General features: G+C 36.1%; 1 protein-coding gene and 1 long non-coding RNA gene across 6 annotated transcripts in view; both read left to right on the top strand.

The window, feature by feature from the left end:
• The window catches only part of LOC104906283 (ATP-dependent zinc metalloprotease FTSH 12, chloroplastic), a 42,885-nt gene extending 23,768 nt beyond the window's left edge, over window positions 1–19,117 (top strand). For 4 of the 5 annotated variants that reach the window (XM_010695019.4, XM_048638785.2, XM_048638783.2 and 1 more), the window contains 10 exons: window positions 3,498–3,714; window positions 4,115–4,186; window positions 10,922–11,041; window positions 11,125–11,241; window positions 11,328–11,504; window positions 12,194–12,313; window positions 12,420–12,494; window positions 16,621–16,728; window positions 17,099–17,179; window positions 18,354–19,117. In XM_010695019.4, the coding sequence (XP_010693321.1) occupies window positions 3,498–3,714; window positions 4,115–4,186; window positions 10,922–11,041; window positions 11,125–11,241; window positions 11,328–11,504; window positions 12,194–12,313; window positions 12,420–12,494; window positions 16,621–16,728; window positions 17,099–17,179; window positions 18,354–18,431 (1,165 nt within the window). In that variant the 3' untranslated portion in view covers window positions 18,432–19,117. The remainder of the gene's footprint in view (window positions 1–3,497; window positions 3,715–4,114; window positions 4,187–10,921; window positions 11,042–11,124; window positions 11,242–11,327; window positions 11,505–12,193; window positions 12,314–12,419; window positions 12,495–16,620; window positions 16,729–17,098; window positions 17,180–18,353) is intronic. The other variant, XM_048638782.2, reaches the window with a different exon arrangement.
• A 790-nt stretch (window positions 19,118–19,907) lies between these two features.
• LOC130590584 (uncharacterized) lies at window positions 19,908–22,545 on the top strand. Its single transcript, XR_008968433.1, has 2 exons — window positions 19,908–20,754; window positions 22,314–22,545. It is a non-coding gene; the product is annotated as an uncharacterized LOC130590584 (long non-coding RNA).
• The last annotated feature ends 5,175 nt before the right edge of the window (window positions 22,546–27,720 follow it).

Below are 27,720 nucleotides of genomic sequence, written 5' to 3'. Positions count from 1 at the left end.
TTCTAATGGGGAAATAGAGAGTTTTGCGGCCGACATGGCCTGCTTTTTTTTTTTTTTAAAATTCACATTAAAATATTTTAAACTCATCTGCATTGTTTTAGTTTATGAAGCATTACTACAACATAATCTAATCAAATCTATTAGAATATCATGTTTCATCAACTATATAATTAAATCATAAAAAAATTTGGCCAATGTTTGAAAAGAACGAATGTAACAGGGATAAAAGCGTTTTAACGTGGCAATTTCGCATTACAGAACGGACAAAGCGGCGAGAAGTATGTGAATTTTATTATGGCGTTCTATAACGGGAATTCGCGTAACGGCAAATCCAAAATCTATTACAGAATGGCCGTTCTGTAACGGAACGAGAGAGTTTTAATTCCCCGCACCACAAGGAAAACCATCCCCCTCCGCCATCTACCTCCTTGCACCCGGCCCAACATTGGAAATTTAAGTTCCTCAACTCTTGATCCCCGCAAAGTTGAGTACTATTGCGAGCATACTATTGCCAGCATGACCTTCACAGTGGCTGCACATGCTTGGTGCATTCTTAATCATATTATGGCTTCCACCCGATCCCACCCTCGTCAAAGACAAATGAGATCAAATCGATGCCATCATCCTCTCATGGATCCATGTCACCATCACCTAAAATATCCTGTCAATGATCCTCATGACCAAGCTTCATGTGCCTTCCAAGTTTCAGCACGCTAACATCTTCACTAAGGGTCTCACTTCCTCCTTATTCTTCGATTTTCGCTCTGGTCTCAACATCCATTCTCTTCTTTGGTGGGCAATTCATCACATTTCCAACTTCACGCTTCATGGATTCTATCTAATCACGTAACTGCTTGTGTTTCATTTTCGCCTCTATCTATTTTGAAGTGGTCTTAAGAAAATAAATTGGATTTTTCCAATCTAATTGAACTTCGATTTTTCTATTGATTCTTCATTTGTTATTATTCAATTAATGGTTGAGCTCAAAAGAAACATTGATTTAAATTTCTTAGGGAATGAAGATGCTTCAGTTGCTTGAACTTTAAGCTCTTTTTCTAATTCTTGCTCGACAGCAAAAGTGAAATCTCAGGCTTCCCCCGTTGTGGCTTGGGCCCTTGAATCATTTTGATAGTTGAGCGCTTATCCATGGAAATGCATCTTAGGTAATCCATTGGGGTTCAACTCTGTCTATTACCTTCGGGGAGAGTTTGAGGCCTATTTCTTTCATTTCTCGTATTTCTCCATTGTGAACATATAGTAGGTAGGAGCAGGTATTGATAGCATGGAGGAAGTCAATAAGTAAAAAAAATTGGCGGCTACTTGAATGTTAGAGTGTCAATTTATTTGTTGGTTAAGAGCTATCCATCATGCAATTCACCATTTAGAGTGAATCTAGTTCGACTTTTTTCCTTTGATTTCACTACAAAATATTACCCACTTGCCCTTTTGCCCATGGCATGACTTTCCACTTGCTGACAATATACATGAAAATTGTGTAAAGGATGAAGTCTTCATTATCCTTTCCCCCATTGCATACGTCATACATAGATTTTGCAATGTCAATAACTTCTTTTGCAAGTTACTCAATTTTCCTATGTTTTGCATTAATGCCACTTGTTTAAGATGGCATAATGCTTAATGTAAGCATTATTTACGAGGAGGTTCTGGTGTTTGCTTCTTTGTTTTTGTAGGTTGACGTGTCACCCAATGCTTTTCGTACTTTAGGTTTTTCTTTTTGCGTCGGTGTGTGTGTATGTTCCTAGGTGAGCTTGGAGGAGAAGAAATATTGGTTCCTTGCTTTGGGAAACAATCCTTTGTTGGATAATTCGTAGCCGATCTTGTGAGCCAAGGATGCGGGTGAAATTTGTGAAATGACAATTTCCAAGATATACGAAAAGTGTTCTTTTAGTATTCTTGAATGTATCTTTTGGATGGAACTTTCCCCTGTGAACTTCTTGATTTTGCCAATTCTTAGAGTTCCTTTTGGAAGTATCTATATCCATCTTTATTTTTCTGGCTTCAAAGTCAACATACTTGATATTGTGCCATAAATAGTTGTACTTTTGAGTTATGGTGGTTTAGTTTTCAATATATTGATGCCATTGTGGTTTCTCCCATATCGTGCATAAGGGTGCCCTTACCCAATGTGTCAAGGACTTGCCCATGAGGAAATTGGAGTCGTCCAAAAGGGAATCCTTTCCGACAAGTTCTAAATTGCAGTCTTAAAAAGATTAAGCGCATTTTGTTGATTAATTACACTATAGTCGGGTTTCGAGAAAACCCTCGTTGTCTTTGCTTTGCGATGAGGAAATCTTCCTTGAGGTTCATCACATTGTTGTTGTAATTTCCCTCACTCGTCATACTTGCTACCATACTTATGCTTTACGTTTGAAGGTTGGTCTTTAGGTGCTTGTTTCTTGACGATACAATTATTTAGTGATCAGAACGTTCGCTACATTGCATATTACTGGAAAGAACGCTTGGTGTTTTGTCATGCTTAGTGGGTACAAGCCAGATTGAATCTGCTGGTCGTGAAGCAAGAATATCAGGAGTATGTAAAGTTTGCGTTCGTCCAAGCAATAGTTAAAGGAATTTGCTGGAATTAGAAGCAGACTCCAGTGAAGATGAAATTCTTGTGGCTCGAGTGCTAATGAAAGTTAAATTTGACGTGAAGGCTTTTGACCGTCAATGCCACTCCAATTTTTTATTTATTTTATAAAACTTAAACTAGGCCTCTCTGAAGGTTCCGCACGGGCACACAGTATTCAACATGCGTGGCCTAAAAACATTCAAGTACATTATATACAATGTAGATACGTTGGTTTCTAATAACTTGTCTGCTCAGTTTCTTTCATCAAGGTTTCAATTCAGTTTCACTGTTCAAATTTTATTTTGGAACGGTTTCACTATTAGTTTCATCTTTTTTAATAATCTAATCTTGTTCTGATGCTCTTCTTCTAATTATGTGCAGTACTGTAATATCTAAAGCAGACTATAATACCACTCAGCACCATGGAATTAAAGCTCTCCTGTTCCATTACATAATGACCCAATCTGTAACAGATTTTGGATTTGCTGTTCTGCGAAAACCTGTTATGGAACACCAAATTTAAAATCACATACGTCTCCTTGCGTTGTCCGTTCCGTAACGCGAACTCTCTGCGTCAGAACGTTTTTATCCCCGTTACATCCGTTCTTTTCGAACATTGGCCAAAAATATGTTATGATTTGCTTATATTATGTTGTAATAATGCTTCATAAACCAAAACAATCAAATGAGGTTAGAACATATTAATGTGAATTATTTGAAAAAATTCATGCCGCGTCGGCCGCGATCCGTTCGATTCATCCGTTACAAGCCGCTTCCGAGACAATGCAAATGGTATCGCAATCGCGACCGCATCCACGTTCTTTTTCCTTGGTCAGCACTCAGCAGCAGTTGGCATTAGTCTTGTTCTATTTGTGCAACGTATGAATTAATTTGTCTTGTTTTGTAGCAAAGTGAAGACAGGCGCTGACCGGTTCTCACTTAGACAAGCAGTTATTTTCATCTGTGCAACTAATAGGCCAGATGAATTAGACATAGAATTTGTTCGTGCTGGACGTATAGATCGTCGTTTGTACATCGGCTTGCCTGATGCAAAGCAGAGAGTGCAGATTTTTGGTGTCCATAGTACTGGGAAGCAGCTAGCTGAAGATGTGGACTTTGAAAAGGTAAGTGAAACTTTCAAGCAAGCATCAGGCTTCATGTATTCAGCAGTCAAAGAAAGTGGTCGTTTGTATAATCTTGAACTGTTTAACAGATGTCACAGGTCATTAATATACTTTCTTGTGATGTGATATGCACAATTGCACACTAATATAAGATAATGGGTGTAACCTTCGAAATATGAACTTTCTTTGTTTCGATGATATAATATATGTAGCAAATTATTGCATTTGTGGCTGTTTGGTGACACTAATTTACTGAGCTGAGTTGAAAGTAAACCACAGCGGTAATATTGTGCCACGTGTCATATTCATACTTATATTAGAGATTTTAAATTGAGGCTTCGTCTAATAGCTGTCTAGATTGCGGATACTTGTTTACCTCTAATTGATTCTCATTCTACAGCTTGTCTTTCGCACTGTTGGGTATTCTGGGGCTGATATCCGCAATCTTGTCAATGAAGCAGGAATAATGTCTGTGAGTTCATAATCCTCGTAGTAACCTTATGCAAATATGCATGCAGAGTTCATAAGCTTCATAAGCATGTTGCTTTTGCTTTTTATTCCATTCCAAAATAATCTACCTCTTTCACTTTGGTGTGAAGTTGTTAAAGATCCCATATGACTAATGTTTGTCCTTTTCAACCTAAATTTGAATTTTCATCTCAGTTCAGTTTAGCAGAAATAAGTGGTGGCTCACTTTCACTTTAGTTTGGCGCAACTTTTTGTTTGTAACTGAGAACAAGAAACAGTTCAGCTCCGTTCTGTTTGGTTCTCATATTTCAGTTTAATGTAGTTCAAGTAAACACAAATTAGTTTCCTGTAGTTTAGCACAAATTACTTTAATAGAGCAAGATCTAAGATGATTTTCTGATCCAAAATCAAGTCCTTCTAGCCCACTCAAAATATATTTGGCTCATGAACCTGTTGCCTTAGTCTTATAAGGTTTTGGTTTTGCTCCATTTGTTTTTGTGCCCGAGTATATGACATGCATTACATAGGAGTATGATTGAAGCCTACTTGTTGCTACATCAAAATGGACGTGTGAATGCATGGAGAAGATGCCATGTGTGTTTGTTAAGCCCAAGTTTTATTTGGGCCTCTTTTTTTTTTTTTTTTTTGCTAATGGACGAGGGTTTAGTGTCTGATTGGGCGGTAATTAAGCTCATCTTTTGCTGCCATGTAAGATGTAACAGCCAATTGATGAAGCATTAATAAGGGCGTAAATCAAGGAGCTCTTTAAGCTCCTCAAAACCGTAACTCCTAGACATAGTCATGTAATCTTTTAGCTTCTTTTGCTGCTCCTATTCTCTATTTAAAGAGAGCTAACGATAATGAGAAATCAGTTTTGGAGAGTTCACAGAAAAAAAAACCATTTATGTCTTGAGTGATAAGCTTAGGAGAGATTGAGTTAGTCTTATCTCTTGCCTAAAATCCCATAACTTTGAGTAAGTTCTTGAGTTTTGGTTTTTCATTCTTTGTTTCATGTGTTTTGAGTGTATCAGAGTGAGTATTCTTGTTCCCTTGAGTTTGAAACCACCAACCTGTCTTTGGAGGGTGGTTTTAGACTTACATCATATAATAGCAGAGCTTTGGTGAAGAATTTTCGAATACAAGTCGCATTTTGGTAGAGAAACAAAACTGCTGGCATTGGATCAGTTTTTCAGTCGACTTTGGAGGGTGATTTCATAGATTTCAGGAGTCCAAATTGGTTGTTTCTTTTTTTTTTTATTATGGATATTTTTCTCTGTAGAATATTCACATGTTTTTTCAAATTTTTATGAATCTTTTAGATATTAAACTGGGCATGTTTTTCTCAAGTGCGCCAGAAAGAAGCCAATTCAGCACATTGAACTTTAAACAAAGATCACCTTCATCTAGAAATAATTTATGGAGTTTCTTTTTTTTTTTTTAATCTGCTTAGAATTTCCTAAATTTTCATAATTTATTACCTTTGAGAGTCTCAAGGCGTTTTACAGTTTCGATTGTTCAGGCATTTTACAGTTTCGATCATTCAGGCGTTTCACAATTTTTGATTGTTCAGGCGTTTTACAGTTTCGTTCAGTTGCTCAAAGTTTCATTAGTTTTCAGCATTTGAGAATTGTGTTACCAAATAACTTAGAGAACTTGGAGAAAAACATCAGAGGAGAGTGAGGCTGAAAAGGTTCAACAAAATACTAGAATGGATGCTATGGCGTATATGCTATTGCAAACAACTAGAAAGTTGAATTTTCTAGAAAATAATGAAGGGGGTAGCGAAACTAATATTGTAGATATTTTGATGAAGATAGGCATTTGAAAATTGAATTACCTGAAATTGATGGGGCATGATAGTGAGATTTCTCTTGATTGGATGAGGCATATAGAAACCATCTTTAATTATAAGATGATAGAAAGAGGTTCAAACTGAATTGTGGTATGAAAACCTCAAATAGGAGAAGGAAAACATAAAATCGATTCATGGACTGGATTGAAAAAGCAAATGAGGGATAAATGGGCTACTAAGGAGTATGAGGAAGGGTAATACTTAAAATTGACCTACGTTTCACAAGAATATGACATGAGCGTGGAAGAATACATGAAAGAGTTTGAGAAGCTTTGTTTATTTGTGATCTCCAAGAGAAAGAAATCCTTAAAGTTGCTCGTTTTGTTAACTGTTTGTCTAAAGGGATAAGTAATAAAGTAGAAGTAACTCACTACGACAATTTTAGGGTACTTTCCAAGAGAAAGAAACCCTTAAGCTTGCCTTGAAATATGAGACTCAAGCTAGAGAAAAAAATGAGAAGCCCAAAACTTCTTTTTAAAGTATTCCTAAGATCTAGGGAATCTCAGCTAGGCAAACAGTAGAAAAATACAACAAAAGAATAGCACAGCAGAATGATAGTTTTGTATTAAGCAAGATTTAAGAAATCTCCTCCTAATACCCCTTACTTTCGAGAGGTAAGGTTCTCTCCCATTACATCACTCTTCATTCTAATTTTCTGGATACCCTCCTCTTTTGGGTGAGGCCCCTATTTATATATTTACAGATATGCCTTTCTCCGAGGACTTTCTTTCTCTATTACTCATAACTAATTTCTGTTATGGTATAAGGAATTATGCTATTCCTCCCTCCACTCCTCTGTTGCCATGTGTCCCTCCATTTCCTCCCTTCCTCCTTCTTCCATACGTGTAGATAATGGGTGGGTGAGTGCTGGGCTTAGCAATACCCCGAGGCCAGTTAATCACCTTGTCCTCAAGGTGGAAGTAGCTTGGTCAGAAGAGTGGTGACTAGACCTCAGGTTGAGGATAGCTTCAAGGATGGCCTCTAGTACCATGTCAGTGAGTTAGTTGGGGGGGGGGTTTAAAGTGTGGGAGATGTGAGGTTGGCCAATGGCTCTTTTGAGGTGGGAAACATGGAAAATTAGGTGTATCTTTGTGGTGGGGGGGAAGTTCAAGCTCGTAAGACACATACCCAATCTTCTCGGCAACTGGGAAGGGTCCGTAGAATATGAGGGCGAGTCTTTCATTAGGTTTCTTGGCCAAGGTCTTGTGCCTGTAGGGCTGAAGCCTAAGATAAACCAGATCACTAACAGCAAAGGTCACCTCTCTTCTCCTGGAGTTTCAGTCTCATATTATTCTGGGCAGCTAAGAGGAGGAATTTCAGTTCATCTAGGGTAGCATTTCTCTCCAACAATTGCTCCTCCAATGAGGAAACTGATGTGCTACCTTGCTCAAACCTGAATAAAGGAGGATGATCCCTGCCATACACAACCTTGAAGGGGGTGCACTGGGTAAAAGCATGAGTAGAAGTATTATACCAATACTCAGGGAAGCCATGTAGCCCAAGTAGTAGGCTTTCACCAATGAAATATCTGAGGTAGGCTTCTAAGGACTTATTAACCACTTTGGTCTGGCCATCAGATTAGGGATGATATGAAGTGCTTCTATGGAGGGTTGTGCCATGAAGCTTAAAGAGTTCCTTCCCGAACAAGCTGATGAAGATTTTGTGTCTATTAAAGACTATGGTGGAGAGGAACCATGTAACTTCACAATTTCCTTGATGAAGACATAGGCTATGGATGCAGCAACGAATGGATGTTTCAATCCAATGAAATGACCATACTTGGAAAGCCTATCAATGACTACCAATATGGTATCAAACCCCATGGATTTTGGGAGCCCCTCAACAAAGTCCATGGAAAGATCAACCCAGATGAGATGAGGGATGGGAAGAGGCTGCATCAACCCTCCTGGCTTCAGGGTGGAGGTATGACTTTGTTGACTTAATCCTTTGGTAGGTTTTATAAACCCTAGAATGCCCTCCAACAGGAGAGGAATGATACTCCTCCATCAATTTGGCTGGAAGAGAGGATTTCCTAGGAACAACCAACTTGTTCTTGTACTTCCATGCTCCATTAAGAACCCCTGCTAAGACTGAGTTGGTGAGGGCTTGCAGCTCTTGATCTTGCTGTATAACCATCTAAAATTCTTCCCAATGTCGGGAGTGGGAACTGATGAGGGTATAACATTCAAGGTGCCCATCGTGCCTGCCGGAGAGAAATCTGCCACTGTGTTACTTCCCCGTGGCTTGTACTTGATGTCAAAGTTAAAGCTCATGAGTTCCCACTTTTGATATTCTGGCCCCACCTCGCTTTGATTCAACAGATATTTGAGACACGTCGGGTTTGTGTGAATAACAAAGTGTCGGCCCAACAAATAATGTCTCCACTTTTGCAGTGAAAGAACCACAAGTATTAGTTCCTTCTCATAAATGAATTTGCTCTTTCCTCTTAGCCCCATTGTCCTAATAGGCAATAGGATGCCCTTGCTTGAGAAGCACTGTTCCTAAACCAAAACTAGAAGAAGGCAAAGTAAAGTCTGGCATACGAATATACGGAGCAGTGGAGAGGGCCTGCTTCAGCTGATTGAAGGCAGCAGTAGCTTCATTCTACATGAAGGCATCTTTCTTCAATTGTTGTGTCAAGGGTGTGCTATACTAGCATACCCTTGAATAAATCTCCTGTAGTACTGAGTCAAGCCGAAGAAACCTCTCAGAGCCCTTAATCTTCTTCATTTGAATTGCTTGTACTTGCTCCTGGATCACTTATATAGAAGGGACCTTTTTAAAAGTTAAAGGTTATGCTCTGTTTTGTAGTGACCCATCTTGACTTGAAAAGTGACCCATTTTTGCTTAACAGTGACTCGTTGTGGGTTAAAGTGAACTGGGCTGGTAAATTTATTTTACACTCGATGCACACAATATTAGTTGAAAGTTGTCATTACTTTATCATTAATTTTATCAGAATCATCTCCTCTATGGATAATATGTCTGTCTTATCTAATATTTTGTGTGTATCAATACAGAAAATGCACACCTTTTAAATGCAATTTATTGTACAAATTTACTACCTTAGAGACGAAGCTGAAAGGTTCTCTATTACAGTATTGTGAAAGTTATGTTATAGCCTCGTGATATTCTTTTTGCGCTCTCATTTCTCTAGAAATTTTTCTGTCTAGTTTAAGCTACTTTGTTCTTGTTGAGAGAAATTTGAACAAATAGAAGTATAAAACAAACCAACAAGCGTAGTTGTACCACTACTAGGCTACTACTAGTCAAAAATTATCACGAGGCTTTTTGCTGAAAGACCCTAATAATCTTTCCAATTTTGTTCGACAGAATCATATTTTGTAAAGGGTAGATAAATTTATTCTAAATAATATGGTTGAAAGTGGAAGTTCAATAAAATACACAATGTAGTAATGTAATAACAGTAATAACAATCATAATGATAATAGGATCATATAAAAAGTGTGGGTCTAAAGGTTTGTTGGGATCGGGGCTGTACAGATTGAGCAATTACACAAAATTAACAATGTGTAGATAGATTCAAGAAATGAAAAACAAGGAACACAGATTTTTTGTGGGAGAAAAACACAACACTTGGACATTGAAAAGGTTCACAAATTTCTCTAGATTGCACAAGAGTAACTACCAGAGGTTCAAGTGTGTCTCTTTCACACAGATACAATCTATAGATAAGCCTAAATAATATGGACTTGATTTAGAAACAAAGACTCATAGGAGGAAAGAACTTTGAATTGGTCAAAACTTTGCATCGATGAAAAATAGAGGACACTACTCTCTCCATGTAACACAGCATGATGGTGTTGCATGAGCAGACCCAAACCAGATGCCACTGCTTCGTGGACACGACTGTGCAACCCGTGGGTGTCATTGACCGTTTGATAAGCAAACTTCATCTTCTGTCTCGGACATCATCATGAGCCCCAGTATGACTTTCTCAAGCACCACCTCGACAACCGTCATTCCTGACAAGATTATTAATAAGATGCTAAAAGTAGAAATCCTAAACATATGATAACACTGAACTACGCATGATTCCTGTTTATTGTGACATGAACGTCGTATGCCTTATCTGAACTTTTTTCTAGAACTAGTATTGTTATGTAAACTGGAATGTTGAGATTAAGAGAAGGGACAATTTAGTGGATAAATTAGTTGGTTAAGTTCCAATTTGGTTCCTTGAATCTTGCAAAATCATAGACATAAATTTTAAAATTTTGACTCTACATCCTGCCTTTAACTTATCCATTAAAACTTTATTGAGTTTAATTTTGTTTGCTGCTTGGTCCAAAATAGTGCAATGTTGCTTGTATCTGACTGTAAGATTGCATCAGAAAACAGCATTTATCGAGTTGTCGAGAACAAAAAAAGAAGAATGAGAAATAGTGTCATCTAATCACAAATGAAATTAGTTGAATTTATTCAAACTGACTAATCCCAGGAAAGCCCTGAAAATTTTGTCCTCTTCGTCGTGATGCTGACCAATATAGTTCACCATCGCTTCTTCCAATCTGCTTTCTTTGTAATTATGTGTGACTTTCAAATTGCAATAGAAAAGAGCAATTATCAGGTGGGTCTTGCTTGATGTTTTTGTCTATATCATCTGACTTTGCCCTATCATATAGTAGCTCATGTTCTCACGGTTTATACTTCTTCCGTGAAAGAAATCTGGATACATCACTTCATGATTGTGTCATGTTTTTATGGTTCTGATGCTTGATTTGTATTCACAATCTCTCCATTATGTTGTGTCTCTTTAGTTGTCTCGCTCTTTTCTTGTGTGTTTGCATTCTCATGCATGAACTTATCTTCTGTGTATGCGGCTCGAATACTAGCCTATCTTGGTTACTGACAAATGGAATGCAGGTGAAGAAAGGACATTCTACGATTTGCCAAAAGGACATTCTTGATGTCTTGGACAAGCAATTGCTTGAGGGAATGGGGGTTCTGCTAACAGAGGAGGAGCAGAAAAAGTGTGAACAAAGTGTATGATATAACATGGCCCCTAGCTCTTGTCTGTAAGTGATGATCTTGGCTCATTCTTGAGCTGATAAATTGTTGTATGACAGGTATCAGTTGAAAAGAAGAGTCTGCTAGCTGTGCATGAAGCTGGCCATGTAGTATTAGCCCATTTGTTTCCAAGATTTGATTGGCATGCTTTTTCGCAGCTTCTGCCTGGTGGCAAGGTAGGAGCTTGAAATTTTTGTTTGAGTGAAATTTTGGGGTTTTTCAAAATCTTATTTTCTGATTTATTATCTTTCAAATTGGACAGGAAACAGCCATATCTGTCTTCTATCCAAGGGAAGATATGGTTGACCAAGGATATACAACCGTTGGTTATATGATGATGCAAATGGTCGTGGCCCATGGGGGTCGTTGTGCTGAACGTATTGTATATGGTGATGACATAACTGATGGAGGAAAAGATGATCTAGAAAAGATCACAAAGGTCAGTCTTTATTGACAGTTATCTTGATGTAGTAATATGCTATGATAGGATTTTATCTTGTTGACATGTTTAGTGAAAGAGGATGTCACTAGTTCAGGTAATTAATGAAAACTTAATTGATTTTTCTCATACATGCTTCCTTTCTTCATTTCCTCCCTTCTGTTGCTATCATCTGACTTTATTAATTGTCCTTCGCATCCTTTAGGCTTCAGCCTTCTCCCATAATTAATGTGTTCACTGCTTTGTGCAATGGGAATTAGCAAAAAAAAAAAAGTCCTCAATGATAAATTGAAGTTTCTGAACTTTTCTCTTTCATTCTTTCTTTCTTTTTCTTTTCCTGCAACTACCATTTTTGATGTCTTTTACCCTTGCCTTTTGCCGTTCTCATGAACAGTAGAAATTTGTTATGGAGAGTTGCACCTCCATCTTGCTGAAGTGTTTCATCCTTTGACATATTTTCCTAAAATCTTGGATAGCATTGATGTGGCTGATGAATAATTCCCCCTTTTATCCAATTGTTGAACGCCTCTGTCAAGGGCAGCCTAGGTAGTGGAGATTCTGCTTGATTATTTTGAACATGCTTTTAGATGAAGATAGCTGTTTGGTTTACACTGGCTGTGTAATTCATATTATAAGTGCTGATGTTCTATCTATTTGATTCAGTGGTTTCGAAAAATTGTTTTGTTCAGATTGCTAGGGAGATAGTGATCAGCCCAAATAATGCTAGGTTAGGACTTACAGCATTGACCAGAAAAAATGGGCTTCTGGACCAACCAGATAGTCCAGACGGTGAACTAATAAAATACAAGGTTTGGTTGTTTCATTGTAAAAGGTTATCCCTTATGGTTTTAATTTTTCATTACATTATCATTCTACTTTGCAATTTACTAATGAAGGGAGTGTGCTATTTGTTAGTGGGACGACCCAAATGTGATACCTGCTGAGATGACACTTGAAGTATCTGAACTTTTCACTCGAGAATTGACAAGGGTACTTAATATCATTTCCTCTATATTTCTTTGTGATTGACTTTAGATGGATCATGATTGATGTCCTGTCAACATATATTCTTTATTTCTTAATTCTCTATCATCCTGCTAGCTCCACAAATGATGTAACATTGTTGTGCTGGCATATAGCGCTATTTCTGACTAGTCCCATTTTATGTTACGGCTTCTAGAAATCTGATGCTGGAAATACATAAACTTCGTCTCAATATTTTGACACTCAGGTTATTGCTGAATATATCCAGTTTGACAGTCCTGTTAAAACAGTATGGCGTGTCTAAATTGCATATCACTTGTTCCCCACCTATATAGCTATTAAGCACTGCTCAACACCTCCTCACCATATTTATCTTGTGTGTGAAGCCAAAATGGACACAGGAAGTAATCTATTGGACTTTCCTAATGTCTTTATTTAATTTCAAGTAAATATTTTGCCAACAGAGTAGTAGAAAAATAAATAGATGTAAGTCACTTCATTCTCATGTGAGCTGAATTATGAAAAGGAGAAAAAATAACTGTCCATCGTACATATTTCAGATTTGATAAGGACTCGTGAGTTTGTAATTCTTGTCAGTTATCACCAACTTTGATGCTATTATAGTATTATGTATTGTACAGATAAATTCTCCGTGTGTATCTCTATGGACTTGTTTTTTGATATTTGTAGAATTCCAAAATGATAAATTTTTAAGCCTCTTAATTTCAAGTACAAGTCCGACAATTTGAAATGAAGTAAGGTAGTGTTTGGAAACTTATATTTCGTTTCAAATAATGGAATTGAAATCTGAAATTTAAAGTTTGTATTTCAATTCCTAATCACTGTTTTGTAAAAGGGGTTTGATAGAGGAGAGAGAAATAGAGGTTTAATGGAGGAGAGAGAAAAAGTGTGGGTTTACTAAAGGAGAGAGAAATAGATAGTGTGGGTTTACTCCTTGGGATATGTATGAGGAGAGAATTTCAAATGACAAGGTAATAGCTTGAATTTGAAATTCTACTAATATAGGCTTTTGATAAGAATTTGGACAAATTCCATAATTTCAAATTCCATGCCATCCAAACAATAGATTTCATCCAAATCCAGGATTTGAAATGAAATCTTGCTATCCAAACATACCATAACATCATTCTAGAAAGCTTCTCTTTTTTTTAATAGCTTTAGTGGGGTCACTTAGATGCTAATGACTGGCATAGATATTCTATTTTTAACAAATACTTTGGATGTCAATGACAATGATCGAAGGATCTTAAATTTTGTATCACATTGCACAGCCAACAATACAATTTTAATGTTTAAATTGGCATGCTTATTTAGGAAACCCATTCAATGAGGAGAGATTATATGCCCAATTGCCCATATGATCGGAAAAAAAGAGAAAATGATATGAATTTCGAGGTTGTTTTCGGACTCTTATGTGTTTTATGATTTTTTGTGGATGAAAGTAAGTAACAAGGATATGAATAATCCAACTATCTCGGTATGAATTGAACTAGGTTTGAAGAATAAAGCTATCTCGGCTAAATTTAATAGTGTTATTTTGCTCTCTCGGCAAAAACAACAATAATTCACAAGGAATAACTTCTATCATAACTCAGTTCTCCCTTTATTGTGGTTAGGTGCCTATATTTATAGGAAAAGAAGCAAGAAGACCTTGCTCTCCAAGCTATTACATCACACGGCCAACCAATAAGTGTTTTAGGAAAGTTTCCCCTAAACTTAAGCCTAGAATCTAACACAAAATAAGAAAACATTTTATTTAGGAAATCTTTGCGAAACTTTCCATAAATCTTACAAACATCACACGCCTACAATGATCACTCATCCCTCCATTATTTTCGGCCCCCTAACTTGAATTAACTACTTTAATTAACTAATTTAACTAATAAGAACAATAAAAGACAAATTTTTGGTTACATGTAAAACTTTTACTTTTTAAGAGTAAAGTAAAATCATGCAACAATCCTAAAAACCAAATAAAGATTATTCGATCTTGCATCATTCTCCCCGTCTTGAAAAAAAACTTGTTCCGAAGTTCTCGCCATGTATGACAACAAGCCACCAAGAGATCATCCACATGAGACGAATGAACACCAACAAGATCACCAACTGTGGTAGATCAAAGATCGAACAATGATTCATGATACCTTGAACAAACAACACTATGTCTCGAGGACTTGCATTAATATGAACATAAACTATAACTTCTTCATGTAATATTATATCTTTCTTGAACAAATCGAATTGAAAACATGAGATAGTTAATTATTCTTCAATGATTGGAACCTCCAAGATCAAATCTTCATTGTCCAAATGTGGAAAAAATTCAGTCTTTAACTCACCTTCAATATGAAAAGGTTGTGTAGCATTCGCTTCTAAGGTATGGCATGGAGAATATTCGACAGGTGTAACAATTTCAGCATTTATGCAAAGCATTCCCTAACACTTCACTTAGTGTTTTTGCATGTTTAGAACAATCCATAGGTGGTATGAATAATCTCTCACGAAGTTCATCATATGGTAAATTAAATTCATCCATACGAACCAAACAACAACCAATTGCAATCTTTTCAGTAAACTGCCAGAAACTTCAATTAGAGTTCCAGATCTAAAACCTAAGTAAAACACCTCGAAATTTCATGAAAATTTGTCACAACATAGCCCTATGTGTCTGGAACACTCGATCAAATACCCAGCCAATTGTTTGCAGTTGTAATCCTCCCATAACAATAGTTCGGTTTTTCCCAATTATCAAAATCTTGTTCTACTAAATAACAAACGTTCTTCAAAAATTATGAAACTTTCCAGTATAAAACTACACCAAAAGTAGTCCAATCTTAACCCAAGAAATACTCAAAACTTCGTTGTATGCTAGGAGAATGAATTGCCCAAAGTGCGAATCTGCTAGAAAATTAGCTCTGAATGTTTCGATTGCTGCAACTTTGATACTGATAGGATCACTATGAAATTGTGACACAACAATCTTCAAGATGTCTACTGCCACCACACAAAATTTTAGCTCAATCCAAGCTTTCAAGCTCCCTTACGCAGGTCCACAACCACACTGCTCTGATACCAACTGATATGAATTTCGAGGCTGTTTTCGGACTCTTTTGTGTTTTATGATTTTTGTGGAGGAAAGTAAGTAACAAGGATATGAATAATCCAACTATCTCGGTATGAATTGAACTAGGTTTGAAGAATAAAGCTATCTCGGCTAAATTTAATAGTGTTATTTTGCTATCTCGGCAAAAACAACAATAATTCACAAGGAATAACTTCTATCATAACTCAGTTCTCCCTTTATTGTGGTTAGGTGCCTATATTTATAGGATAAGAAGCAAGAAGACCTTGCTCTCCAAGCTATTACATCACACGGCCAACCAATAAGTGTTTTAGGAAAGTTTCCCCTAAACTTAAGCCTAGAATCTAACACAAAATAAGAAAACATTTTATTTAGGAAATCTTTGCAAAACTTTCCATAAATCTTACAAACATCACACGCCTACAATGATCACTCATCTTTCCATTACTTTCGGCCTTTAACTTGAATTAACTACTTTAATTAACTAATTTAACTAATAACAGCAATAAAAGACATATTTTTGGTTACATGTAAAACCTCCACTTTAAGAATAAAGTAAAACCATGCAACAATCCTAAAAAGCAAATAAAGATTATTCGATCTTGCATCAGAAAAACACTACAGACGTGTGTTAATATTAGCTAGTCTGAAATAAGTAAAGAGGAAAGTATTAGCAAAAATTTTAGAGAACTGTCCAATTAGTATTTTGGTTGAAGTTTGTTTATTGAAGTGACTATGAGCTGAATGCTAAAACAGTCTGGTTCCGAAGCATGTTGTATGTAGATATGGTCATCTTTGAACCCTATTTCTATATAGTTTCTGGTGGGATACTGGGATGTAACTGTCCAACAAAGAAAAAACATGGAAGTTCGATATAAGTTAATATGTATCACAACAAGCTCAAATGATAAGTTATGGTGGAGTGTGTACTTTCTTCTTGTTAGTTGTATTGCCTGCTAACTTGGCATTTGCTCTTTCCCAACCTGTTTAGTTCACTTTTCACATTTAACTGGACCTCTTAATTGACAGTACATTGAAGAGAGTGAAGAACTAGCAATGAAGGGTTTGAAGGAAAATAGGCATATACTCGATGCAATTTCCAAGGAGCTGCTTGAAAAATCCAGGATCACTGGACTGGTAAGTTAAGATGTTTCTTTAAAGTATGGTCATTACAGTTTCGTGGTGTCAGGTATTCTTAAAAACAATGTACTCTCACAATAGAATGTCTGTTTAAATCAGACCTGATCCTATGATGCACAACCAGTCCAGGTTGTCTTAGTGGACTTTATTTAGCATCAGGCTTTCCTGAAGGTAAAGTGGTAAACTGTGTTTAACTGTTGAGCTAGATTGTAAACAGGAGAGCCCAGCAAATCCTTTTCATATCAATTGCTGTCAATCTAGCTTCCCCCCCAAGCGACCTTATCACTACAAATTTACTAGTAATATATTTTGAATGCTGCATTTATCATTTAAACTCATTGTTTATATATCATCTGCTGTTGCTCAGGATGTTGGGGAAAGGGTGAAACGACTCTCTCCAAAAATGATGGAAGATTTTGTAAAACCATACCAAATTGATATAGATGAGGTATTCTTTATTCTGTGATTTTTCTTTTCCTATTTCATCATGTTTATTAAAGAGAGCAGTGTACTAGGTGCATGCTTGAGCCTTTGAGGCACAATGTGCAGAGAGCGATGGCCCCTATAAGTCAGATGACATCTATGGGGCTTAGTTGAGCTGTACTATGGCACTTGAGACTCCATGAGGGCGCCTCTGGGTGCCTAATTGAAATTTTGTGGCATTGATTTCTGATGAGATAATTTATAAATCCTTACTATTATGTTTTCACTTTATGTAATATGCTATCTGATGCATTTTTGTAAAAGATTGTGAGTGAATAGCTTATACATATAATTTGTGATTCCATATGTACATTTTGCATTATCTTTGCACCACTCAGTATCATCGATAACTTTTAGTAATCAACCTCCAATGTTGTGACTCTCATAGGCTATGAGAGTCGTAAGATTGGAGGGCGATTATTCATCGTTTCTGTTCTAGTTTGACCCCAAAAAGGATCATACTTGGCTTCTCTCTTGTAGCATTGTAAGTGAGGGGATTTTATACTTCTTAAAATTAGCGACTATGTTTATCCTTAGAGGCAAGGGAACAGAAACAGAAATGGGAAGCGACAACTCTCAAACTAGGAAATGGGGAAAGTTTGGCATGAATATGTACAAAGAATATCGAAGTTATTATGGACTACATAGGAATAGGTATAGATGTGTTTTTAGTTGGATGTGTGGTAATAGGAGATAGTATATGGAATGAAGAGAGTCACTATAGGGTCAGAGTCCGCCAACGTCAAGAATGTATAGTTGGAATAATTAGGATACTAATAGATTTCGAAGCAGACCACATATGACTTGAATGAAATCCGTAAATACGGACATGGGACATGTGAGTATTGGGGATGATATCGCATTGGACAGGGGTGGGTGCAGATCTTTTGCTTGGGAAAGGGTAAAAGGGTACTAATAGGTTATATTGTTTATTTTATATTCTTTCTTTTGCTTGGAGGAATTTTAGCTGAAGGTAAGAGCTGCTTGTGTAAAGCATTACCTGAGTTACCTCCATCCGTAGCATTTTGGTTTATTTTTAAAAGATTGCTCCATTTTCCTAACATGTTTTAGGGAATGTTAGGGACAAATCTACTCGTCTTCTTGCCTTCTTATTCATTTGTTGAATTGTCTTTTTTAAGGATGGTCCATTGCCTCACAATGAGCGGATACGTTACCAACCGCTGGACATATACCCTGCACCACTTCACAGGGGTTAAGACATGCCAAGTTTTTGGTCATGATAATTTTTTGCGCTTCATAGATGGTGAGGTGAAATCAAATGTTTGCCAGGTGTGCAATATGGTAAGACTCGTCAAATGCTGGATATATTAGGAACTGAATATGATGTCTCAGGCAGCGATTTGAGAGAGCAATCAAGAACCTGCATTGTGCTTCAAATCAAATCGCGATTCACGTGGATTTATATTATCATTGCTGGTGGATGTTTCACGATGTACCTCGATTACTAGGGGACACCGGTACACCCCTTGACAGCTGCTTTTTGCTCGAAAAGAGCATGCATTGTTGTTGTTTACCGTAGATGTCTCTGCTTTTCAATTGGAGGTAATTCTTGGAGCATGGCGGTACATGTATCAATCATCTATGAGTGTCATCAGTTATGTAAGCATGGTTAAAATTGTAATTCTTTGTTTCTTTGTGGAGGAAAGGTTCTCATTTGTTTGCTCCTAAGACCCCACGTCCAAGTGAAGAGAGAAAGAAACAAGTGTGTTGATTTAGCTTAGCTTTAGGGAATGTTTTGTAGTTTTTTTGCTTTGTTTAATCTCTTTAGTGTATTAGACTTAATTACTTTTGTAGTAAGTCTTTTAGTCCATGTATTACATATATGTAACTTAAGCATCAATGAAAATCACATTTGAAGCTGCAAAAACAAAGCTTAGAAAAATCGTTGTGTTTAAAGACTAAAAACTTGGTGTTTTTATTCTACTTGCACAAATTACTTAGGAGGTAAAACTACAGGTGTTCAATTTAATTAACAAGACTTGAGAATGATTCACTTATTTTGTTAATTAAAACCCTTTTAATTTAAGGATGAGAGTGATTCACTTCCTTAACTAAAAATCGAATTACTAGCTTTAAGAGTGATTCTTTTAGCTTGTGTTCATTCTATCCTAAGCACTATTCTTCATTGAGCTGTGTTTGTTTCAAGTGGTATCAAGAGCTTAGTTTTGAAATGGGAGACGAGTTGAGTGATAATGCTAGGAGAGATGCCATAATAGAAGCAATAGCTAGGCAAAATGAAGCATTACAAGAGATGATGACCCAATTAACCTTAGAAATGTTTAAGAAGAAATCTAATGATGAAGAGAGGAGTTTTAAGGCTGATGATAGAGGGTTAAAGATAGAAGTTATGAAATTTGATGGAACTAGTGATCCAGAAGTGTACCTTGAATGGGAATGTTCCTTAGAATGTTTCTGTAATAACCCTGTTTTTAAGAACCTTTATTTAAAAGCTTAAAGTGGATAAGACCATCATTCTTAATGGTTAAGAAAGCTTGTGGATAAGCATCATCATTCTTAATGGTTAAGAAAGCTTGTGGATAAGCATCATCATTCTTAATGGTTAAGAAAGCTTGTGGATAAGCATCATCATTCTTAATGGTTAAGAAAGCTTGTGGATAAGCATCATCATTCTTAAGGGTTGAGAAAGATTGTGGATAAGTACTATCATTCTTAGTGGTTAAGAAAGGTCAAAGAGGATATGAACCATCATTCTTATTAGCTAAGAAGGCTTTGGAAACCAATAGATAAGTTAGAAAGTCCTTGAGAGCCTTAAACATTAAGATTATGAAAATCATTTGGAGATTGTTTTATCGGGTAGCGATGAACTTCTAGTTAAAGAGCCTTTTGGGGTTGAATCCGAGCTCAGAACCTAACCAAACTTGATATATGATATGCTTGGGATGTCTTAAGGTTAAAATGGTCATTTATCCCTAAGAATTACGTGGCTCAATAGGGTAAATTGCTTACATAGTAAAACCTGGCCTGCTGAAATTACAGCTCAGACCTATGTTCAAAGAAAGCTGCTTAGCAGCTACTTAAGTGTCGATCTCTCAAAGACCTTTTTATGCATGAAAGCCAACATCTTAGGCTAACACCTCAAGCAAGAATAACCCAGAAACTCCAAGAAACCGACCTTGCCCAGAACTCATTTCCCTCCTCCTAGGGTACCGCTAGAACAACCTATAAAAGACTGTTATGGATTTTCGTCTCTTTTCTCTTATTTCTTCCTCTTGGACACCCATTTTTATTTTACATAGAACTCTTCTAGACATCCATACAAAGTATTTCAAGCTTTAGTTCCAATCTTTAGACCTTAAACTCATATAGAAAACCTTGCTGAAAGATCACATAAGTTGCTGTAAGTTCAACAGTTTACACCTCTTGTATTTAAGCTTAGTTTTTCATATCTATAAGCTTGTTGAAACTAATATTTAGCATTTTATACATTCAGGGGAAGCTGTAGGAGTAGTTAACCAATTGGATTAAGGAGTTTCGTGGCTTTAAGCATCCTTAGTAAAGGTACACACTTAGTTTGGTTTTATCCTAGAGATTTTCATACCTATAGTTAGGTGATTGTTTCTTTCTAGTGTAAAGCATGTTTATGAAATGAATTTACTTATGATGTGTATTTTATTATGTGTATATTGAGTTTGTAACATGGAGATAACATGCTAAGGTTCAGTAGAGATGTTTTATTTGACCTAAACAACACTTATACACTAAGTCATTACGATTATGCTTCTTAATGGAATGTGTTTAGTACATGGAACTGTGGAGTAATTGTGATGATTGAGGTGGAGTTGTTATGTTATTGTTGTTGTGGAGTTTGAGTGGTGGTTGTGGTGAAGTTGTTGTGGAGTTGCTATTATTGTTGTTGTTCTGTTGTAGTAGTGTTTTTGGGTATTGTTGTTCTGTCATTGTAGTTGTGTTGTTCTGTTATTGTGCTTAATGTTGTGTTATTGGTGTTGGAGTTATTGTTGGTGGTGGAGGTGGTATTATTGTTGTATGTGCTGTTGTTATTATGTTGTTGTTGTATCGTTCTTATTGGATAGTCGTTGTTGATGATGCGAGGGAAGTCATAATCTTAGAATTGGGAGACTGTTATAATTATTATAGTTGGAGTTGATATGCATGAAGTCGATTTATGAGTTATGGAATGACTTCATTAATTTCTATTTACGGGATTCAGTTTGATTAGCATAATGGTTGCGTTAGAAGAAGATAATTAGAATAGTTAAGTTTGGTTATTGATTATTGATGTTACTGTGAGGTGGTTGTTGGAGGATGGCTATGTAGACGTATAGAATTGAAGATGATATGGCAAATCAAGTTATGATGATTGGAGGTTTCATATAATTGTTATAGAGTTGAGGTAACCTTTAAGTTCAGCAAAATATATTTAAATGCTCCCGTGGGCGTTATATTGAATTGTGGATATCATATATCGTTTGTGGTAATGACCATGATTATGGATACATCTCTATGAGTTAGTTGTGAATTGTTATTGGATTGTAATAAAAGTATCCTTTTGTTCAATTAGTGGAATCGTTCGAAAATACTATATTTCTCAAAATATGATTTAGTATGATAATGAGGAAATGATTCAAATATGAGTTAAGACCAGATAAGGACGAATATGGTGTTATGTTATGAGTATTGAGGATTCAAGTATGTATCATTAAATATCTTATTTTATAAATATGAAAGTGAGGCATGAATAGGCACCCCGAGTTAGGGCGGGTAGAGTCCCTAGCTGTTGCCGTCCAGGAAGGGCGAACTCCTGGCGTTATAGGACATGTCCGGGTAAGTCTTGCAAGCATAACAATAAAAGGCTGGGTGACGACCCTCAATAGTTTGGAGACAGCTGGTACTGCGTGGTACCCCTCTCCACTCGCGTTCATGCCAAACGATTTGATTTTGTGAAACTATAATAACTGAATCGAATGTGATTATCTGTTATTATAACGATGTGTTAGTTTTCAAAATACACCTAAACTTGTATTTTCTATTATACAGTGTGTACTCAGCTTTGCTGATAGTGTTGTCATTTATGTGGCCTGTCACTTGGTGGGTGGCAGAGTCAAACATTGTTGCAGGTTTGGTGTTGTGAGCTCAGTACTTTGAAGTGAAGCAAGATAAAGATGTCGTCGTAGCTTATGGATTGAGTTTGTATTTTAGATAGTCAATTAAGGAATAGATTCTGATATATTTCGTTGTATACAATATTTGGGAATATTAGTCGAGATATCGGTGTAATTGAAGTCTTATATAAAGGATTTTGTTTTGTGGGCCAATAACCCACAGGTTTCAGGATCGTTTTATAGGTTATGTTTCCGCTGCGAGTAAATGTTTAATCCGAGGCTTATTAAGCATTGATTGTGATTAGTGGATTTTAAGTGTGTTTACCTAGCAGCTCGGGAAAACGGGCTGTTACAGTTTCTTTGAATACAAAGATAATTCAGATGAGAAGAAGTACAAGGTAGTTGTTTTAAAGTTAACCAAATATGCATCCATTTGGTTTGAAGGCGTGAAGAGACAAAGGGTGAAGGAGAACAAATCCAAGATTGCTACATGAGAGAAATTGAAGAAGCAATTGAGGAAGCGTTTTGTGCCAACTAACTACATACAAAAAAAATCAGTATGTTAGTGGTGCACACTCAAGCAAGGCACCATGTCCGTGGAGGAGTACATCAAGGAGTTTAAGAAGCTTTCCGTTTGTGAAATAGAAGAAATGGAGGAGCAAAAACTAGGCCGCTTCTTACAAGGCCTAAATGAAGATGTACGAGAGAAAGTGGAGGTGTATCCATACCTTACTTTCTGCGAGGCTTGCAAAGTGGCTATCAAAATTGATAGCCAAAAGAAGAAATCAGTTACAAGCAAGTCTTATTCAATGCCATTTAGTATTTTAAAGCTAATCCTAGTACTTGTAACTTTGATAAGAGCAAAAAATTAGATTTCAGTAAGAAAGATAAGGAGAAAATTATAGATGATAAAAACCTTAAAAGTGAAATGTTTGAAGTGTCAAGGTTATGGTCATTACCAATCTGCTTATCCTACTAAAAGAGTCATGACTATAAGGGACGTAGAGGAGATAGACAAGTTGGAAAAAGTATCTTTATTAGAGATGAAACATGATAAAAATTAAAGTGGGAGAGGATGTGTGTAATCCAGAATTGGAGGGTGAAACTTTGGTTCTTATGAGGATATTCTAATGTTGTGGCTGAAAATGAGGATGTAAGAGAAACCATTTTTCATTCTAAATACTTAGTGAATAAGAAGTTATGCACATTGATCACAGATGGTGGTACTTGTACTAATATTAATTCAATTTAACTTGTAGAGAAGTTAGCATTACCTACTACTAAACATTCACATCTTTATAAACTGAAATGGTTAGATGATAATAGTGAAGTAAGGGTGAAAAATAGATTTCTAATCATGTTTTCAATTGGAAATTATGAAGATGAATTTCTATGTGATGTAATCCCTATGACTGCTTAGCACGTTCTACTTTGTAGACCTTGGCAATTTGATCGAAAAGTTATTCATGAACTCATGTGTATAAGGTGAATAAGGATGGAAAAATCAAAACCTTACTAACATTACCCCCTTCAAAAATAAAAAACACAAAATCTAAACAAAAAGAGAACCTAGTGTGTGGAAGTATGTTTTTGGGAAGCAAAAGATTCGAGAGGGAGTTAGAGGCTAACCATGTTGTACATGTTCTGATTACTAACGAAGTAAATGAGCCAGTGGAGGTTGAAGTTTTGAATTTGAGGGAGTTGTTGGAGGAGTTTAACGACGTGTTTCCTAATGACCTACCACCTAGCCTACCCTTTAAACGTGGAATTGAGCATCAAATTGATCTCATTCCCAGAGCACCAATTCCAAATAAGCCTTGTTATACATGTAATCCCGAAGAAAGTGAAGAATTACTGGGCCAAAATAGTGAGTTGATGGAGAAAGGCTACGTGAGAGAAAGTAAGAGTCCATGTGTTGTTCAAGCTCTACTTGTGCCAAAAAAGAAGGAAGATGGAGGATCTGTATTGATAGCCGTGATGTGAAATAAGATAACCATAAAATACATATTTCCTATCCCTAGATTATATGACATGCTAGATGAGTTAAGTGGATCTAAACTGTTCTCAAAAGTTGATTTGAGGAGTGGATATCACCAAATATGTCTGAGAGAAGGAGATGAGTAGAAGACGACTTTCAAAACGAAGTATGATTTGTATGAATGGCTGGTTATGCCATTTGGTCTCACAAATGTCCCTAGTACGTTCATGAGATTGGTGAATGAAGTACTTAGTCCAATTTTTGGGAAAGTTCGCGGCTGTCTATTTGGATGATATTCTTATTTACAGATGCTGATTTGAATCATTTGCAACAACTGTTTAAAGTTCTAAGAGAGCAAAAACTATATGGCAAGGTTGAGAAGTGCACGTTTATGCAAAGGGAGATTGGCGTTCTTGGCTTCATTATTTTAGATGAAGGTGTGAAGGTGTATCCGTCCAAAGTGGAGGCAATTTTCTCTTGGGTGATTCCAAAGACTATCACTGAGGTGAGATCTTTTCATGGCTTAGCTTTATTTTATAGGAGGTTTATAAATAATTTCAGCACTTTATTAGCTCCTATAACTGAATGCACTAAACATGGAAAATTTGTAGGGAGTGACGCAGCTCAAAAGGTATTTGAATTGTAAAAGAGAAAATGTGTAACACGCCTATTCTAGCTTTACCTGACTTTACTAAACCATTTGAAGTTGAATGTGACACAAGTGGAAGAGCTATTGGGGATGTTTTGATTCAATGTGGCAAACTTATTGCTTATTTTAGCGAGAAGCTTAACAACGCCAAATTGAATGATTCTACCTATGATAAAGAGTTTTATGCTATGGTTAGAGCTCTTAATCATTGGAGTCATTATATACAACCACAAGCTTTTATTCTTCATTCTGATCATGACTCATTGAAATATATTCATGGACTACATAAGCTTAGTGCTCGTCATGCTAAATAGGTAGAATTCTTACAATCATTCAATTTTATTGCTAAATACAAAGCTGGAAAAGCTAACATGTAGCAGATGCATTATCTCGGAGGCACCTATTGCTTAATAAGGTGGATTCCAAGGTACTTGGGTTCGAATTGATTAAAGAGTTCTATATTCTTGATGAAGAGATGTCTGACATGTTCGTGGCTACCAAAGATGGTCGAAAAGACTAATAAGTCATTTTTATATATAGTTTTTAGGTGCATTTAGGTTGCGTTTTAGAGCATTTATTGCATCATATTCTTAAGTTATACTATTCTACTCCTATTCGGTATGTTTTCTGGTTTTTGATGAATTTCAGGCATTGAGGACGTATTTGGTGTATGATTATCTAAACTTGAGGATTAGGATCACTTGAAAAGAAGCTACAATGAATAAGAATCGTATAGATATATCATAGTACGAGTTTGAGTAAAAACGAAGCGAAAAATCATTAGAAGAAATGTGAAAAGGAGTCATGTCTACTCTTCTTATCATAACTTTTGATGTGCTTCTTGTAATTGTATGATTACAGCATAATTGGAAACTAGACTTGAAGAACTTTCCAACAATATGTGGCACGGCCCGAGGAGACTTCTAGTCAAGGAGTTATGCCTTTCGGAAGATTGCACTGTTTCTGCTGGATTCTGCTACGCGTACGCGAGGATCACTAATCCGCCTATTAATGATTTATTTTAATACTTTCCTTATCTTGTAAATGACTTTCCTAGTCATATTAGGTTATTGAATTTTATTTAGATAGGTTTTCATTCTTTTTCTCTCTCCTCCTCCCCTTCACGTTATTCTTTAGGTTTTAGTTTTAGTTTCTTCTCCTCTTTTTCTCTTTAGTTTTTAGTTGTAAACCCTAGTTTTTATTCTTCTTCATTAATTCATGAGTTTCTTTAGTTTCTTTCCTTGATTTATTTGATTATGCTTTTCTTTGTAGGTTTAGATTTCATTATTTATTTCATGATAGAGTAGTTTTTATTTCTAGGGTTTGGGAATCCATGTTTATATGATATGATTATTGATTGATATTTATTCATGGTTTGATTAGTTATTAATTTCTAATTGATTAGTGTTTTATTGTTAATCTTGCAATCTGATAATTGTCTGATTAAATATTGCTAATATCGAGTCATAGATCGAGATAGTACTCTTTAGAGGCTTACCTACAATTAGCAAATCTGATTATTGTAGACGACCGTACTAGCATATGTTGATTTGAGAGTGTTAATGCCTGACCAAGGATTAACTGTGCTCTAGATATCTGATTGATTAACTATTGATGATATTTTGATAATTATAGTTATAAACATGGTGAACCATTACCTGATCCTTTTTAGTTTGATTTTCGTAATTTGACTAGTTTAGAACTTTAGTATTCATATTCTTGATCTTGTTTAGTTTCTCTATACCTTAGAAACTAGATCAAAACGACCATCTCTCTGTGGATTCGACCCTACTTACCCTACTACAGTGTTAGAAGGTCGTGCATGAATTATCTTTGATGGGTGTACGACAACCTATCAAATTTTGGCTCCGTTGCCGGGGAGACGGTATAGTTTTATTTAGTTTTTATTGTTGGTGAAACTAAATTGTATATATATATATTTTTATTTTTTTAATAAATTTTTTTTTGTATCATGGAGTCATGTTATTTTGATGATGGAGATAATTCTTTTGCTAGGCAACACAATAATAATTCGTGGGATTCTCATGTTTACAGTTTTGATGCATCATATCAAAATCCTCCAAATTTTTGCATGAGTTTTCTCGAATTATCTCATATGTTATGTGAACCTCGTGTATCTGTTACTAATTCTAGAGCAATTTTATCTTTTACTCAGTATGAGAATGAAGCGTTTTGGAAGTATTATCATAGGCTTGGTGATTTTATTGGTCCTAATCATGGAATTGCATTGTGGGATATGTGCCTAGTGGTTTATGAAGGGTTAAATGAAAAGACTAAGATGGTGGTAGAATCAATGTCTAATGGGGAATTTTTATTCCAATCACCATATTATTGTTGGGGTTTAATTGTGTGGTTGGCTAGGGATACTTATGAGTGAAAGATATCTTCATCTGCTCTTTCACCCCAACTTTACATGACACCAACCACTTATTGTTCTAATTGTCAGTCTATTTCTCATGATTTTTCTTCGTGTGATGTGACATCAGTAAATGGTTTTGACCCCTCTTTCCAATTTGAATGTCAATCTGCTCAAAATTCTAACCCCAACCCATTTATTTATGATGATAAAGAGGGGTGGATATTTAATGAGAGCTATTTGGATGATGATAAGATTGAAAGAAAGACTAATGTGATGGATGTTTTGCAGGAGGAAGAATTCATAGTTGAAATTTCTTCTCTAGAGGAAAGTCAAGTTGAGCGTGAGGTGATTTATGAGTCTCTATCGGTACCACCTACTGTTTTTGAGTCTCATGTTT

The sequence above is a fragment of the Beta vulgaris genome, chromosome 2 (genome assembly GCF_026745355.1).
Source record: "Beta vulgaris subsp. vulgaris cultivar EL10 chromosome 2, EL10.2, whole genome shotgun sequence".
NCBI classification, from domain to species: domain Eukaryota; kingdom Viridiplantae; phylum Streptophyta; class Magnoliopsida; order Caryophyllales; family Amaranthaceae; genus Beta; species Beta vulgaris.
Note: the sequence above shows the minus strand (reverse complement) of the source record. Positions and strands in the feature narration are given on the sequence as shown.